Source organism: Lepidochelys olivacea, assembly GCF_965140295.1.
Source record: "Lepidochelys olivacea isolate rLepOli2 genome assembly, chromosome: 10".
NCBI classification, from domain to species: Eukaryota; Metazoa; Chordata; order Testudines; family Cheloniidae; genus Lepidochelys; species Lepidochelys olivacea.
The window spans coordinates 16,343,485-16,362,202 of record NC_140420.1 but is presented as its reverse complement, the minus strand read 5'-3'; the positions used below and the strand labels follow the sequence as shown (position 1 = coordinate 16,362,202).

At 41.1% G+C, this 18,718-nt stretch overlaps 1 protein-coding gene across 1 annotated transcript; it reads left to right on the top strand.

The window, feature by feature from the left end:
• Positions 1 to 23: 23 nt before the first annotated feature.
• KDELR2 (KDEL endoplasmic reticulum protein retention receptor 2) lies at positions 24 to 14,418 on the top strand. Its single transcript, XM_084641809.1, has 5 exons — positions 24 to 229; positions 9,584 to 9,684; positions 11,088 to 11,246; positions 13,158 to 13,410; positions 14,245 to 14,418. Exons 1-5 carry the CDS (start codon positions 139 to 141, stop codon positions 14,277 to 14,279), a joined length of 639 nt encoding a protein of 212 aa, XP_084497935.1. The 5' UTR covers positions 24 to 138; the 3' UTR covers positions 14,280 to 14,418.
• Positions 14,419 to 18,718: the final 4,300 nt, after the last annotated feature.

Below are 18,718 nucleotides of genomic sequence, written 5' to 3'. Positions count from 1 at the left end.
GCGGGGCCTCCCGCTCCGGTTTCCCAGGGTGCACTGGGCGCGCTGGCTGTCTGGCCACGTCTCTGGGCCACGTCGTTCGGTGTCCGCTGAGCTCTCGCCATCTTCGGTCCCCGGCTCCGGGCTCCCCCTGCCTCCGCCATGAACATCTTCCGCCTCACCGGGGACCTGTCCCACCTGGCGGCCATCATCATCCTGCTGCTCAAGATCTGGAAGACCCGCTCCTGCGCCGGTGCGTGCCCGCGGGGCCTGATACGTCCTGGGCGGACCGGACCGGACTGACCAGAGCCGACCCCAGGGAGCGGGGACTGATCCTCCCTGGGCGGAACAGACCGACCCGAGAGGGAGCGGGGCCTGATGTTCCCTGGGAGGACCCGACCGACCCTGCGCGGGGGAGCGGGGCCTGATCCTCCGCTGCGGGGAGGGGGACGGAGGGAACTAGACCGACCGGGGGTGGGGGGGCGTGGATCGATCTCGCGGTCTCCTCTCAGCCCCTTCTGTGGGGAAACCCGCTTTTCCACGGGGGCCTCTGCCCTCCCCTCCTGGTGTGGGGCAACACCCCGCTCCCCCCAGGAGTTGCCTCAGTTGCCGGGGATGGGGCAGCGAGGGCGTTTTGGCCCTCACGCCCCTGGGGCACTGAGGGGAGGAGCGGTGCCTTTGCTGGGGATGGGAGGAGGGGGGATTTCTTCGCGGGGGGCGTATTTGTCTGCTGGAGAGAGAGCCCTGACTTCATGGGGTACTCACAAAATCCCCAGCAGCAGGGTGAAGGGGGAGTTTTCTCTGAAGAGCTGTCCCGCGTGTAGACAGCATGCAGACTTCCCCTTCCCAAATGTGGGAGGCTTGGGTTGATGTGAATCAGGGAGACACTCGTCCTTGCCTTTCCTCCCCCGAAAAACACCCTAGGACTGGGCTAGCTCCAAATAAGGGCGATGCGCTTCCGTTGCCGCCTCGTGTGACAGCTCTGATCATGTTAAAGATTTAGTGGCTTTAAGCAGTTGCAGTTATTCATGCTTCAGCCCCTGACGCGCTGCAGAAAGCACCAGGACTTTCCTCCATCCTACAGTTGTGCAGCTCATTCCTTATGTAACTGCCCAGTGGAAAGCGAATGAATGGGGGGCTGGTTTGGAGGAGGAAGGAATGAGTCTCCTGGAAGGCAGGCAAGTGTCACTTTGCACAACTAAATCAGACTTGCAGAGATAAGATTAGTTTCTTAATTTTAAGCGAGCTGTACTCATTCTCTAGCAGTGTCCAGCGTAAATTTTTCTCTGTCTGTGTATGCTTTCTTTCTTGCAACACAGATCTAATTTTCGAAGGGCAGGCTTTGGTGTTGATGTTTGGAGTAGCTGACATTGCAGTTTGCAAATCCTGAATTTTCTCTTGCAGTCTTTGTATTTTAGATATAATCACACTAATCTGCACTCTTTATTCCTTTTTCAAATGGCGTTACGTTGCCATCCTATTAGATTCGAGGGTTTGGAGCGGTCTCTCACTTATATTGCCAACTGCAATAGAAAATTGGAAGCGAATGACTGAATCCGGGCTTGAGAATAGGCTCTCAATTGGGATTCCTGGCCTAGTCTGACGTGGCAGCTAACTGAAGGTGTGGTGGATTGAGCTGCTAGGAAGAGGGATGATGTTGAATTCTGGCTGTATGGTGTCAGCTTTTCAGAACCACTGTTCTCATGCGTCTGTAATTTAGCTGTGTCGATTCACTATCACTGCATTGGGGAAAGGCGTGATTCCTATTGTACATGTATTAGTGCTTTGTCTAGTCAAGTCTTAACTCTCTGCTGCTACAGAGTGGGGCTTCCCTGGACTGGTGTGTGTTTAAGTAGGGGGAACCCCAGTGTGTGGAGGGATCCCATGGATGATGATTTAAAAAAAAATTGCTAAGGGTCATGATGGATTGTTCATCACTTGAAGTTTTTAAATCAAGATTGGATGTTTTTCTAAAAAGATATGCTCTAGGAATCATTTTGGGGACAGTTGTACAGGAGGTCAGACTAAATTATCACCATGGAATATGTATCCATAGAGAAAAGTGATGAGGCTTCTACTATTTCACTCAGTGAACAGTAGAGCTATCTGGAAATAGCTTTGGAAGCAGTTTTCTACCATTGAACATTGTTCCAGAAAGCTAGAACTACTGCTGCTCCAGTAATTCAATCTAGGTGGTTCATATACATGTATTAAATAATCTGCCCAGTCAGCAGCTATATGTAATACCAATTCTCCAAGAAGCCTGGCCTTCAACTGGAGCTTCTTTTGGCCCTCTGTGAGAGCAGGTATTCCTGTAACTAGTCCTTGCTGTCACTTGTTGGCAGGAAGCATTGCCTAGGTACTAATTTTATAGCGAAGCAGGAATGGCTAAGATGTTGGACTAACAAAGTACAATTGGAGAGTTATTGTAAATTAAGAGCCCCAGAGGGCCTGAGGATGGGGAAATAAAATGACTTAAGGTACAGGTAGTATGTTGTGAAGCATCTATAAGCCACGCTCACCAAATTAAAAAATGTTTAATACCCTGTGCAGGTAGGTTATAGAGCTTTTCTTTAGCAGTCTATAAACAAGCAAGCTAGATGTGGAAAGGTGAAGAATATGGAAATACTGATACTTTGTGTCAGCTACAGTCACTATTCATTTGGTAGTTTGGGGAAACTGTTTTTTAAAGTTACCAATTTTGAGGTACAGTATTTGTCACAATACAAAAGTAACTTGTTTGCTAACAATCTTTATTAGGATATCTAGCAGTGAACTTAGGATGTAGATAGAACAGCAGTTCAGAACTATTTATAAAGGGCCCTACAGGTTAATGTTACTTAAAATATAATCCTTACCAGTAGAGTTTACAGTCAAAGAGCCCAATTCTACAAATCCTTCTTGATGAGAGTCATACAAATAAGAGTTTTGGAGTACTGGGCCCAATGTCAAGAAACAAATGCAGAGAAAAGCTTATGGTTTGGGAGTTTAAAAAGACTTCCAACCCAGGCATATGAGATGCTGAAGAAGGGCTATATTGAAACCAGTGACTAAGATGAAAGGTTGTATTTTCTACTGCTTGAGTGGTTAAGGTGCTGACCTGATATCCAGAAGATCCCAATTCAATTCCCTGATCCACCGGACTACTTATGTGATCTTTTTGGAATACTGGGGTACTTATTATATCAGCAAACAGATAATATAAAATAGAATGTAGTCCCATCTCCCTAGGTGCTTAATGATCAAAATGCTATCAATTCCCCAAAGTCACTTTTTCGAGAGTTAGTAGGTTTTTGGAAACAAATAAACTTTGTCTCCAGTAAGTTATAGAGTTGTAACATCTCTCCTGGGGGCTGCTTTTTCTAGCACTAAGCAGTGAAATAGCCTGTGTTTTATAGGGCCCAAGACTCCTTCCACTCCCAGAATGCCCTTCTAAAAGGAAATTAATTGCCTACTTTTCCTTAGCTCTTTTAGTAGGAAAAATCTGCTTTATGCTCTTATCTATTCCTCTTTGTGAGATGGGGATATATTTACCAGGGTTTATATTCTTAAAGAAAAGTCAGGTGGACTCGGAGAAGGAATTCAGATCCTTCTTTTCTCTTCTCTCAGGGCTCTAGCCTCTGAGCCCTAACAACAGTGAGTAAGAATAAATTCACCGTGGTCTTCAGAGGCTCATCTCTTCTGAGGTTCATTTGGGTGCAAGTGATCATGTAATGATAGATTTGATGATCCTAAGGGAAGGAAGGAAGGAATGAGAGCACTAGAATAAGGACAATGGACTTCAAAAAAGGAGACTTTAGCAAACTCTGAGAACTGGTAAGGTCATGTGGGGAGAATATCTGAGGGAAAAAGGAGTTCAAGAGAGCTGGCAGTTTTGCAAGGAGACAGTATTGAAGGCTCAATTGCAAACTATCCCAATGTGAAGGAAAGATAGGAAGAGGCCAATATGGCTCCATCAGGAGCTCTTTAATGACCTGAAAATCAAAAAGGAATCCTACAAAAAGTTGAAACATGGACAAGTTGCAAGGATGCGTACAAAAGAAAAACAAAAGAATGTACAGACAAAATGAGTTACACCTAGAATGAGTTACACCTAGTAAGGGATATAAAAGGTGATAAGTTCTTTAAATACATTATGAGCAAGAGAAAGATGAAGGAAAGTGTAGGTCCTCCGTTTAGTGGGGAAGGAGAGCTAATAACTGGTGACATCATGTGTTTAATGCCTATTTTGCTTCAGTTTTCACTAAAAAGGTTAATGGTGGCCAGATACTCAATGCAGTTAATATTAAACAAGAAAGGGGAAGGAATGCAAGCCAAAATAGGGAAAGACCAAGGTCAAGAATGTTTAAATATGTTAAAAATATTCAACTCGGCAGGGCTCCATGAAATTCATCCTAGGGCACATAAGGAATGAACTGAAGCAATCTTGAAATTGTTATCAGTTATCTTTAAAAACTCTTGGAGGACTGGTAAGGTCCCAGAGGCCTGGAGAAAGGCAAAGATAGTATCTATCTTTAAAAAGGGAAAACAGAGCACACAGGGAATTATAGACCAATCAGCCTGACTTTGATACTTGGAAAGATACTGGAACAAATTATTAAACAATCCATTTTTAAGTACCTAGAGATTAATAGGGTATAAGGCATAGCCAGCATGGATTTGTCAAGTCATGTCAAACCATGGCAAAATTTCCTTCTTTGGCAGGGTTACTGGCCTAGTGGATGTGGGAAGCAGTAGATGTGCTATATCTCGATTTTAGTAAGGCTTTTGACACAGTCCCACATGACATGCTTATAAGCAAACCAGGGAAATGCTGTCTAGATGAAATTCCTATAAGGAGGGTGCACAACTGGTAGAAAGACTACTGAAAAAGTAGTTTTAAGTGGCTTGCTGTCAAATGGGGAGCGTGTATCTAGTGGGGTCCTGCAGGAATCAGTCTTGGATCTGGTGCTAATCAATATTTTCATTAATGACTCGGATATTGGAGTGGTCGGTGCACTTATAAAATTTGCAGATGACACCAAAATGGGAGGGATTGCAAGCTTTTTGAAGGACAGGATTAGAATTCAAAATGACCCTGACAAATTGTTGAATTGGTCTGAATTCAAAAAGATGAAATTGAGTAAAGACAAGCGCAAAGTACTTCACCTAGAAAGGAAAAATCAATAGATAACTACAAAATGGGGAACAACTAGCTACGTGGTAGTACTGTTGACAAGGATCTGGAGGTCATAATAGATCATAAACTTAATATGAATCAGTAATGTGATACAGTTGCAAAAAAAGTGTAGTATCATTCTCGGGTGTATTAACAGGACTGTCCTATGTAGGAAATGGGAGGTGATTTTCCCGCTCTACTCAGCAGTGTTGATGCTTCAGCCGGAGTACTGGGTCCAGTTCTGGGCACCACACTTTAGGAAAGATGTGAACAAATTGGAGAGAGTCCAGAGGAGAGCACCAAGAATGGTAAATCGTTCAGGAAAATGTGACCTACAAGGAAAGGTTTAAAAAAAACCTAGGCATGTTTAGTCTTGAGGAAAAAAAGACTGAGGGCTGTTATAAAGAAGATGGTGATCAGTTGTTCTCCATGTCCACTGAAGGTAGGGCAAGAAATAATGAGCTTAATCTGTAGCAAAGGAGATGTAGGTTAGATATTAGGAAAAACTTTCTAACTATAAGGGTAGTTAAGACCAAGAAAAGGCTTCCAGGGGAAGTTGTGGAATCTCCATCATTAGAGATTTTTAAGAACAGGGTAGATAAACACCTGTGAGGCATGGTTTAAGTTTTATTTAATCCTGCCTCAGCACAGGGGGTTGGACATGATGACTTCTCAAGGTCCTTTCCAGCCCTACATTTCAATGATTCTATGATTTTTCCCTTTGGGAGTTTGTCATATCAGTATGTGTTATATTCTAAGAATTCTGTAAATATCAGTTTACACAAATTTGTCTGTAAGGCCATTCCAGAAGCACATCACCCATTATAATGGTACCAGATAACACTTCAGCAGTCACTGATGAATACCCAACTGTCATCTTGAGGGCTTTATGCTATCACTTACAAAGCTTGTTTATTAGAGCTGTTTGTAACGTAATACCAAACATGCATGCACCCTATGATTTTCTCAGATTTTAATGAAGGGTGTGAGCAAACTGACAGATGGTTTAACTGTGTGCCCCCAAAGTAAGGAGAAAATTAGAAATAATTAAACAAAAGCCCCAAAATGAGTGATTCCCAAACTGTAGTTTATGGTCCATGGAGAGCTGGCAAGTCATAGTGTTGATTACTCTTTTCTGTCTGTGTGTGTCCAAGGTCTGTGTTCCAAGAAGAGCTTGAAGTCCTGAAAAAGCAGCTGGAAATGAGGGGGAGACAGCTTATGTACCTCTACTCTGAGCCAGTGATTCCTAAGAGAACACTGGAGGGATTGAGGCCACAAAGAAGAGGTAGTTTGTGATAGGAAAGGGGAGACCACAAGACAATCTCTTTATATGAGAAGTGGATCACACTGTCCGTGTTTGAGAACCCCTGCCTTAAATTGTTCTGGTAATGTGTTAGATTAAGTTAGAGGAAGGAGTCCAAGGGGATAGCAAATTAATTCAGGTAGTGCTGCTCATTAGAGCTTTGGCAGAAAAACAATCCAGATTTTGGATCGCCAAACTGGTTATTTCAGCTTTTGAATTAAGGCTTCAGAAAAATATTTACCACACCAAACAGCAACACAGAAATAATTACTAGGAATCTTTGTGTTGAATTCCATACAGGAAGTTGCTGCTGACCTTATTTAATATCATTATAAATTTCCTTTTTATTACATGAAAGTCAATATAACATGCTAAATAACGTGCTTCCATGAACTATACTCCTGGAGGAATTCTATGCCACTGCGCAGGCACAGAATTCATGTCCTCTGTAGATTTTTTTTTTTCCTCTGCAGAATATAGATTCTGCTGGAGAGGCACTGCAGTTACACTTCTGCCTACAAGGGGCTGCTGTGGCACCAGAAGAGAGGGCAGCCAGCAGAGAGGGAGGGGAAAGAGGCTGCAGTCCTCACTGTGGGGACAGGTGAGGAGGCGGGGACAGACAGTGTGGCATGTGGGGTTTCTGGGGTTCAGAAGGGTTAGTGGTGTGGGATAGATGGGCGCAGGCTAAGGAGCTAGTGAGGTGACTGTATTGAGCTAAATGGGAGGAGGGCTGCAGGGCCACATGGGGACAGAGAAGGGAAGCTCCCAGGGTGCAGGGGGTAGAGGGCTGCAGGGACAGAAGGGGGTGGGGCGCAGGGACACATGGGGACAGGGCAGATGTGCATGACTGAATGGGAGGGGCTAGAGGTCAGTCCGAGTCTGCATAGGGGATGCTCCCTAACAGTCGCCCCCCCACACACACTCAAAAATGTGCCATACTTCTCCCACCCACATCCAGCAGCCTTCCAGCTTCCCTCCCAGGCTCCTTCCGTCTCCCTCAATTCCTCCACTACCCCTCACTCCTCCAAGCCTTTGCACTGCTTCTGAGGGATGTGGGAAATACATTTCTGGATTGTAGTTTAAATGTATTACTTAGAGTTCTGTATTAATATGCCTAGTAAGAAATCTGTTTGTCAAAACAAAAAAACCCCACATTTCCTGTATTTTTTTTTCTGTCTATATTGTTACAGACATACTTGCTGACAGATATTTTGAAATAAATTGCCAAAATAATTGAAACTGGCGTGATTATATTGTGTTATTTTGACAAATAATTTTGCAGAATTTTTAATTTTTTGGCACAGAATTTCCCAGGAGTAAAACTGTCATGTACAGATTGTTTTCTGTAATCCATTTCAAATTAGATTGTTTGTTCTGCAAATTAACTTATGAAATTGATTTGGTCTTCTGCAATATCCCTTGCCAAGTGTTAAAGATAACCTGTAATTGCACGGGCTATCAAACTACATGATGTATATACCCTAAATGAGCAGGGTAAGTGGGGCATTATGCACATTTTTAATATAAAATGGACCTTTTTTCATCTGGTAGGTCCTGGAATCAATACCTTCCATGGGACCAGCTGCTACACTGTGCTGATGACTTCACACTCATCACTGAACCTTACTAGAGGCTATAGCCAACTTATATGGGAAAGACAAGTCCAAATTTTCTCCAAAAAATGCCATTTTAGAAAGATTTTTAAAAAACAAAACAAAACCCTACAGCGGTTTGGAGGTGGTTATTTTGGGTTTGTTTGTTTGTTGCAAATCTTGACTTTTCACAGTAGGCTGATTCAAGTCTACAGTAGGTTCTGTACCTGGTCTGATGCCAGGTATTCTTGGCTGGTCTGGACTTCAGGGGCCAAATAAATGGATTTACTTTTATATTCAAAATATTCTAAATGCCCATTTTTGCGGGAAACTTTACTCAAAGCATTTCCTCCCTGCATGGAGAGCATCATGGTTGACCTTTCTCTGTATTTTTTAAGGGCCTGATCCTAAAAGCCATTACTAGGAAATTAATTTCATGGACCTTAATAAAGAGGAGTAAAGATTTGCAGTGCCAAGTTTTAACTTTTATAGCAAGTCATAAAACAGGACAGATCTATAAATGCTAGATATTTCTTACCCTCTGTCTCTGAGCCTTTAACAGATTAATCTGTTTAGCTAAAATATTGGGTAAACTACTTTCACCCAAAACAATCAGAAATGAGGCTAGTCATATGGTCAGAGAAATGTAGAGCAGGTAGTGTCACTGCTCACATCAGAGTATCAGATCAGAATGGTAATATCAGGCAAGGACACTAAAGTACCTGAGTATTTTCAAAAGAACCTGAGACTTACTGTCTTCAGTGGAACTACTCACAGTGCCTGAAGTGAAGCACATGCAAGGTCTTTGCAGGATTGGCTTTACAAGCCTAAATCCCATTTTTAAAATAAGATTTAGGCAATTAGGTCACTTAAGTCCTTTCATAAATGTTACTGTATGTACTGTTAAGCACACTTTCTGACTATTCCATATAAAATTTATTTGCCTAATCATGTGGAGCAATTCAACTGTAAGATTAGATTGCCATATTCACTGTTAAAATAGCTTTAATTCCTTTCAAGTCACTAAGCAACTGGTGTTTGTGTGCTCCTCTGATCCCTGAAATATGCAGTATCTCTTGTTTACATGCTCTATCCTTGCATCTTTGGAGCTATCCAGTATGTAGCTAATGTATAGGGGGGCATGTGACAACACTGGTTACAATACAAAGCTAATTCTTACTAGTATAACTGAGCTCTGCTATATATAAGCTACTAGTGGTGATACTGAACAGATGGCATAACCTCCAAAAGTATGATCTGCAAACTGTATGGCTTCTAATAACTTTAACTAAATCTTGTATCATGCTGGCACCTTTTCCACTGCATAGTTTAGTGATGCCAGTGCACGTTAGTTTGATATCACTAACATGCACAAGCTCCTGACGCTGTTGGTGCTTCTCTTAGTTCGGAGAAGTCAGTCTCTGTCCTCATTGTGTAGGGAAATCCAGTTGTGCAGGGAAATCCACTCCTGCACTTTCACCATTTACTTCTACACCTTTATCAGCAAACATTGTCCTTTGATATATATAATAATTATTTCATTTATTGCTTTAGGTATTTCTGGGAAAAGCCAGCTTCTCTTTGCTCTGGTCTTCACTACCCGTTATCTGGATCTCTTCACTTCATTCATTTCATTGTATAACACATCTATGAAGGTACAGTATACTGCATAAGTGAGAAAGGCTAGTCATTGTTTTGCCCAGACAATTCCCTTAACATAAGCATCTTGTGGTAGGTGATGGTCTACTGCATTGGTAACTTAAAGGACAAAGGAGCTTCAGACAAAGTATATGGAAACTTGCACTCCGTACAAATACTCTTTCCCACCAAAGAAACCTTCTATAAGCTGTTAATATGAGGAAATACGACATCTAGATCAGATGAAGCTGCAACTATAGAAAAGGAGTAATTTGTTAAAAGCTATGTAATAAACTGGACTTTTCATCATGGTATTTGGAGCTTTATGAACATCAGTTAACACAACATTGTAAGATAAACCATATATTGTTTTTACAAACATGTAAATTGACTTACCCAAGGTTGCTCAAGAAGTTAACAGCAGAGTCAGGAACACACTCCCGGAATCTCAAGTCCCAGTCCAACACTTTTAACCAGCAGTAGCTTATATTTCTTCAAATTTCATGTTCACTTTGATGTGTGGACTCTGGACATTGATGGAGTCATGTTTTGTTACTCTGGGCATATTTGAATATATTTATCATGTAAATTTTGCCTTTTTTTACATGTTATTTTCTGCATAGAGTCTGACAAAGCAGTGGAACAAAGCATACTATGTATGGTATTATGGCTAGTCTGTGATGAAAAAGGAAAAAGAAATAGAAATCAACAGTTCAGGGCCCCTAGCCATGTGCTCTTTCTCCAGGCTATGTGTCTTTTAAAGTGTTAGATCGGTTCTGTTGAGTAAGCATGATGCTATAGCTACATGACAGAGCATACATGAGGATCAGACCTGTGTTTCAGATCGCTTTCTAATATCCATGTGCATGCTGCACTGTAATTTTCAACCATTCATAACTTCATATTTTTCAGAAGTCCCAAAGCACATAGTAGTAATGGATTATGCATATGTGCAATTTTAAGTTTAAATGTTTGGCAGTTTTTAGTATCCCCTTCACAATTTTTCTACAAGAGGGAAAATGTATTTTTCCTTCCAATCCTCTCCACCCAAACATCTGAAAGAGTTTTGCTGAAACTTCCTTTAGTCCCCATTAGCCAGAAGTAAGGTGTGGAAAAATGTAGAACTAAAGGTGAAATATGAAAATAGAGGGTTATAGTGGAAACTGCCTTACATCCTGTCTGACAGAAGTCAGCAGGTTATAACTTGCATAATTATTTAGGTTAAAAATGTAGAACCAAAAGTTATTGGCTTTTGAATTAGTACTCTACCAAGAGGAGCAAAACACCATTCACTCCTTGTATTCTTTTGCAGTGTCATATAGACAAACAGTAAGCTTGGGTTTTTTATAAACAGTAATGTATTTTTCTTTGTTAGGGACTGCACAATCATAATTATGTTCTGGTTTTTTTTTCTTATTAGCTTATCTACGTCGCTTGCTCATATGCCACTGTATACCTGATCTACATGAAATTTAAGGCTACCTACGATGGAAACCATGATACATTCCGAGTGGAGTTTCTGGTGGTTCCTGTTGGTGGACTCTCGTTTCTTGTCAATCATGACTTCTCCCCTCTAGAGGTTGGTTGAGGTTATTTCTGGTATTTTAAGTTTGTTGGTTTTCTGTAATAATGTAAAGATGATGTAATTTTATTTAAAATATGCTTTCAACAGTTAGAAATGTTTCAATATGAAAAAATATTTTGAGGGTGTATTGGACATAAGAGACGCTTCTAAAAAGCCCATTCGTAAAATACATCCTATGACAGATATGGTGGTCTTGCACCCTTAACACACCTTTAAACTCTCTGAACTTCAGTCAGAATGTGGTGTGTATAAAGAATACAGGTTATGGCACTTTAAAGACTGAATGTAGTGCTCAGATTGATGGTCACTTCATTATTTTATAAAACACAAGCATATATTGTTTCCCTCATGCTCATGGCTGTGATATTAATCCAGCAGTATCATTTGTCTTATGTTTTGGGGCATTTTTCAAGCTTACCAGACTGGCAGCAGGTGAGAATTTGGTGCCATCTGGTGAAACCAAAAAGAATTACAAAAATTCTGAAATTTTGCATCATTATACTGTATTGCAAACTTTCCAGAGTATTTGCAGGAATTGTAGCCACACTAGAAATACAGTAAATTTGTTTATCATTTCTGAAGCATTTATTTTCTGTGCCCATTATAGTATAAAATATACCTTCCTGTGTATATTTTAATTGGAGTGAAGTTGAATTTTTCTAGACCATAGAGTTGGCAGATTTCATTAAGGAAAGTGTCTTAATATTATCTTGATGGCCTTCATTGCAACATTTTGTTTTTAAATCTTTCTTTTTTTCTGTTGACTAGTGAGCTTTCAGCCAGTGTTAAAATACTCTATTATTTTGATTTACATTGATGTTGCAAAACTTTAGGCTGGATGCTCTTTCCATTTAGGCATAAAATGGAATTTTACCTTTTTGTCTGCTTTTTATCTGGTGAGCACACAACAATTGTAGATTGATAATTGCTTTCCTCAGTTTATAAGGTAAATGGATAAGAATTATCTTCTAGTCAACTGACATTTTTTCTCTCCTTTTTTTTTTTTTTTTTAAACTTCTTTCACAATTAGGGCCTTGCCCTGCAACAAGTGAAGTCTGTGGAAGTTTTGCCACTGTCTTCAGTTTGTGCAGGATTAGGCCCTAATTGTGTGGTGGTGGTGATGAAAGAAAATAGGAGGAACTTACTCTCAATTTACTAGCCTAAGAGTCTTTGTTTAAAAGCTGATCCAGAGAGATGAAAAATGGCCTCAACAATTTGGAGACCCTCAGGGTATGTGTACACTGCAAAGTTGTCGACAAAACTTCTGTCTTTCACGGGTACTTAAAAAAGCATCCCACCCCTGCCCCCCACACGCATGCGCAAAACAAAAGTTTTGCCGACACAAGTGGCAGTGTGAACGCAGGAGTGCTCTTCTGTCGACAAAGCTAACGCCGCTCGTGGGGCTGGAAGTATTTTGTCAGCAAAAGTGCTGACAAAGTTCAAACAAGGAGTGTTTACACACACTGACTTTTAGGGACAAGGCTATGTCGACACAGCCTTGTCGCTAAAAGCTGCATGGTGTAGAAAGCCCTCAGCATCTCACAGAATCAAGTCTCTTAAATGGATTTCAGGGTGCTGCAAATCTTTAAGTGAAAGGCACATACTAGGAAATGTTGACTTCATCTGCAAACTACTGCTGCAAGCTCATTAGGTAGTTGATTCAGAGATTCTCTTGTCTACAGTCACTTTGGCTGTGACTCATCTCGGGAACAAGTGTATGCAGTTTTCCTACTTGGCCTGATTGGAGAAGGTTTTGTCTGGATTTGTGACAAGGAGGACTCGTCAAATTACTGTATTCATAAAATTGTTAGAGGGTAAAAGCTGAGGTCAAACCAAACATTTTCCTTACCCATAGGAATGGAGCAAAATTAGTGGTATTGAATGTACCTGCCTTTTTTCTTTCAGATCTTGTGGACCTTCTCCATCTATCTTGAATCAGTTGCTATCCTCCCCCAGCTTTTTATGATTAGTAAAACTGGAGAAGCAGAGACCATCACCACTCACTATCTTTTCTTCTTGGGCCTGTACCGTGCCTTGTACCTAATCAATTGGATTTGGCGCTACTATTTTGAAGGATTCTTTGACCTCATAGCTGTTGTTGCTGGTGTGGTCCAGACCATTCTTTACTGCGACTTCTTCTATTTGTATGTTACAAAAGGTAAGTAGTACAGGAACTGGCAGCATCAGGTTGTATTATAATACCCTGTAGTGTCAGGCATGGTTAAATTGACTTTTTTCTACTGATTCTCTGTACTGAGGTCACAAACTTGTTAATATTATGTGTAAATTATTACAGTACATTCTTTGGTAGTTCTGGGCCTTTTGATGGCCTGTCTGCACTACAGGTGGGACCATGGTTCTGATTAGCCCCTCGGACATAGCTCAAACTAATGTAATTCAGTGTATCCACATTACACTTTGTTCCAAAAAAAAAAAAAAAGTCATCCCTGCTTCCTGAACCCTGTAGAATCGGCACAGCTCTTCCACACTTTTTAAACTGGTAGTACAAGTCCCAAGGAGTGTCTTTCAAGATGGAGAACACCTCCTGAACAAATAAGATTTGAGTGTATTTTATGTTGATCCAAGAAACCATCAGCCCTGTAGAATCTGTTCTGCCCCTCCTCGTATTTCCCCCCATTGTGTCACCCCAAAGTTGCATAATCGTGAATCTTATTACTTTGGTCAGGCCCACTCTGTTAGATCACCACTACTGGTTCATTGATGTTAGCATACCATAGCCTGGCAAAATTCATGATGCTAGAATTTAAGAATTCCCATGTGTACACAAGGGGGAAGATTGGAACAGTCTATTCCTTCCATATACTCTCCCCGGGAATTTAATGGCAGGGCGATGAGAGTTAGGAGGACCTGATTATAGAGCATTCCTTACAAAGAAGTGATTCTGTCGAATAAATTGTGTTCCTTCACATACTTCAACAATGTGTCCATGGATACATCTATGTGTTTAGTAACTTTTCTCTTTTTTCCCTAGTACTAAAAGGAAAGAAGCTCAGTTTGCCAGCGTAAGTGCCAAAAATCATCACCAGCATCTGTCCTTCTGGATGCTTGGACAGAACAATCCTTACCACAAGCAAAGGCGAAGATGCTTGAGACAGATAGTCAGAAATACAACTCTCTTTTTAGCACAGATAGTCATCAGTGGCTCTGTAAGAACAGAGGAAAAACAACCAGCGGATTTCTGTTTGATGCATCTTGCCTCTATCTTTTTTATTACTATGTATAAAGATTTTTTACATAAAGAAACTTATACTGTATTAATAAATTCAGTGTGTAGTTTCAATTTGAATAGTTCCAAAAGTGAGGTTTTGTGAGGTTGTTTGACCAGAAATAAGTACAAATGATTTTTTTTTAAATTTTCAAGGATTCTTTCAAATTACTGATTTATTTCAGTGCACACACACGTGTGCTGTCTGATGGATGGTAATCATTATTCTTCCCCTTCATTTCAATTTTCATTCCACTATATTTATTTTTTTTCCAAAAGGTGAATTATATCTGTCAACTTAAATCTGAACCCACTGATATTTGATGTGAATTTCTTGTGACCAGTATGCTATGCCATGTGCTGATAGGGAGTTTCCTATGAAAACATGTCAATGCCATTAAGGCTGACAGTCATGTTTTGTTAGTTTTCTCTCTTTTTGGTTCCTTCCCTTTTAAAAACAGGCTGTTAAAGGATGTTAGGGAGTCCATTCTTGTGGCCACCAGGGTGCGTGCCCTCTGTGTCTTTGATCTGTTGTCTTGGAAGGCAATCCTAGTGATAAAGTATTTGGTGGCAATGCAGGTTAGACAGGGTAAGGTGCTTGGCTGTGTGGTTTAGTGATAAACATTTCTATTGTGTTCTTTATTCAGGAAAAGGTGGTTAAACTGTTTTGGATGTAGAGCTCTAATTTCATTAGTAGTAATATTGTTGCAGCTATAAGGATGAATAACCCATGGTAGTTGTCAATTGCAGTAATCTGTAGGTGACCATTTTAAATGTCTTCAGTTTTTTAATGAATACTTTACAAGTAATGGCCATGTTCAGCTTCAAGTGGTTTTTGATGTGTCACTTTTGGACAATTAGTATGATTTTTATAAACTTGTTTGAAAATCAGCAGCACCAATTACCATTCTTTATATTCTTTACATGATTCCCCTTTTTACTGAGCTGTTGCATGATTTATCCTGTGTTACCATCCTCAATAAACATTTTATGAAATGGTGTAAATTGTATCTTTGTTCTTAAATTACGGCTTTGTATCATCCTGTGTCTGGATGAACAGTTGTAGTAACAGATGGTTGTTTAAATTAATTTCATTGTTGCTGTACTGGTGTTTGTGGGGAAATAGATATATTCTCTTTAAATACAGAAACATCTGTTAAGATTATTTTGTAAAACATTCATATTAAAAGTGGAAATAAATCTGTTGCTGCACTAGATTGAATTTAGAAATGTGACAGAGAAGATGAGTGGATCAAACACAGGGGGTGTGGATTGTCTACTGTTTGAATACTGTATTGGGACTCAGGAGAGCTAGGTTCAGTTCTTGCCTCATATTTTGTGTATGAACTTGGATAAGTGACTTAATGTACTCTGTGCCTTAGCTCTGCATCTGTAAAATGGTGATAATACTTTCTCCCTCACAAGGGCGGTATTAGGATAAAATCCAGTAATGATTGTGAGGCGTTCAGATACTACAGTAATGAGTGCCAAATAAGTACCTGGATAGATTTCATATTATTAATTACTATTGACCTTGCATTTGGTTAAATTGTATTTGTCTGTTATGGGTCCCTTTATTTCCCTCACCCATATTCCACCTAACTTCAAATGTAAATGAGATTGTTTTTCAGTTACCAGTCCAACTACTGGAGGCACTTCTGTATTCTCACACCCATCCAACAATTTTGTGACTTGCTTTTCCCATATCCTTTTTTTTTATTTCTGCCCGTATTTTGTATGTTTCTCTCCACCTTTAATATCGTCCCCAATTCCCCCTTTGTTCCCTAATGTTTCCATCTCACCTGTCTTCCATACCTTTTGCAAACCTGCTGTCTCTGACCCATACCTTTGAGGAAAGGTTTGTTTGTTCCTCATGGAAGTTAAGACTGGTTTTGATCCTAGTTGTAGCCCATAAACCGAACATAAATTTTACATGTGGGTATCTCCCTTTCTGAGGTGGCCACTTCTGTAAGCAGAAAGACTCTCTGCTGAGGTCTGTACAGGAATTCTGTTTTTTCAATACATATCTAGCTTTGGGTGAGGTGAACATGGAATGTAATTGAACACACAAAAATTACATTAAAAGGACATTATTAAGGTCTCCTTTCTCTTGCAACCCCTGCCTCATTAATTACACACTTCCAACTTTGCAACAAATGAAGTAGGGGTCCTACAGACAGGTTTCTTCACTATATGACCCTAATTCATCTCCAGAGTAGCTCCATTCTGTGAACTGAATGAGGCAGGGATCTTGTGGAAAAATAATCATAATTACATAATCATACTATCATAAATGTATATCCACAAGGGGGCTTAATTAAGGTTGCACAGGCACCCTTAATTCTGGCATTTCCTAACTTTTGAGTCCTTGAATTTTATGTGCAGTCTTAATGTTCTTTTAACATCATTTGTGTGTGTGTGTGTAATTTCGTATCTTATTAAAAAACAAACTTATCATGTGTCATCCTAATGTATGTCTACATTGTACTGTAAACCTGAGTCTGTAGGACTCAGGCTTGTGGACTCGGTGTCTCTGAGCCCATGCTGCATTGTAAACCTGGGTTTGCAATTGCTGGACCAGCAGAGCCATGCTAACATGTCCAGACTACACTACGCAGATGTTCTGACTCAGGTCTATGGCTTGAGTTGCATCCGGACTGGAAAATGACAGGGCTTGGACCCAAGTCACAGTGGAACTCAGTCTGACACAGCTATGTCACTTTCCAAGGGTACCCAAGAACCAAGATTGTGAGGTACCTTGCCACTACTTGCCCCTAGTGTGACAGAGTCTTGGCTCTGCTTGCTTTGGATTGAGTCCCTGAAACCAACAGCCTGGAGCAGCATCAGCACGGCTTTCCAAGCCTCCGCAGACCTCAATCTCTCTGTACAGGTACTGACAGGCACACACCATCCCCAGATACTTGGAGCATTCCCTGCAGAGTCCAGCCCATTATCCATGGGATACTCACAGAATTACCAGGCCCACTTGTTCCAAAGGAACAGGATACCCCTTGCTTGTAAGATTCAACTCATGACCAGCACTTTGCTTAATACCACAGCACTGAGATATATTCGTAGTGAAAACAAGAATAAATGTATCAAAGATGAGAGATAGGTGAGATAATGGGTAAGGATATTGGAAACAAATGGTTACACAGAAAACAAAATTGTAACATGCTTTCCAAAGACTAAATCTAACAACCAGGTTAACCACCTGTCTAAAGCTATTTGTCATTCAAAGTCCTCTTCAGCATTTTCAGCCAAGCTTGGCTGAGACCCTGCTTTCATGAATGGAGGTGGAGGATGTCAGCTTGCCTGTTAGAAATAGCCCCAAAGTTCGTTGTCTTTACTCAGAGACAGGATAACATCCATGGCTTCCCCCCCCCCCCTTCAGTTTCTGTGTTCCTTTCCTGTTGAGTTCACATCAATTCATTACCATTTGACTTTATATGTAAATAGGCATCCATTGTGTTAGCTTACAATGCTTAATTTACAGCCTGACAGAAATACACCTTTCTTACCTCCTAGCTCAAGGAACCAGCCTATGGCATGTCACCTTTTGCTGACCTGCTTTTAATTTACATGCTTAAAACCATAATCCTCTAGTACAGATTAATAACTCCTTACATAGTGCACATACATACATTTTCACAATTATATTGATGACTAGTGTCACTGGCTTTCAGTTGAGAGCTCACACAACTTTTTCTGGTGAACCAGAACATACACACCAGAATCAGGAGATTCTTCGAACCCCTTTGTATCTTGTCAGGTGGCAGTGAGAAGTTACCGGGTCCCACCTGGCTAGGTCCTGGGTACTGGCCAACCCAAGTCAGCCCGATTTGTGTGTGGACTGAAGGGGGCTTAGGCTCACACCTGAGTCAGTGCATTGTAGACATAGGCCTGACACCCAGCCCTACGTTTCTATGAGTCGATGACTAGATGGCCAGTAAAGGGTTTAAACTGAGCCCGCTCTGCACACGGACGAGGGTGACCGTTTACACGGGGCAATATCACCTGCTCACGCCAGTGTGGGAGGGACACACAGGACCCCACGCTGTAGTGGCGCGTAGGGTGATGGCACGGTGCTGTGAGGTGATGTGATATGTGGTTGTCACAGTGCCATACGGGGCAGAACACGGCCAGCTGGTACATCTGCCAGGGTGGCAGCATCGTGGGGAACAGCCAAGTGCCCGGTGCCCAGCCTGCTGCCTCCACCGCCGGGGGACCGCCTGTCAGC

What these genes read in the sequence shown, in the direction of transcription:
- KDELR2 (XM_084641809.1), top strand. Translation starts at nt 139, where the DNA reads ATGAACATCTTCCGCCTCACCGGGGACCTGTCCCACCTGGCGGCCATC. An exon ending in GAAGACCCGCTCCTGCGCCG is followed by an intron (nt 230 to 9,583) that starts GTGCGTGCCCGC and finishes TTATTGCTTTAG; the next exon opens with GTATTTCTGGGAAAAGCCAG. An exon ending in CTATTTGTATGTTACAAAAG is followed by an intron (nt 13,411 to 14,244) that starts GTAAGTAGTACA and finishes TTTTTTCCCTAG; the next exon opens with TACTAAAAGGAAAGAAGCTC.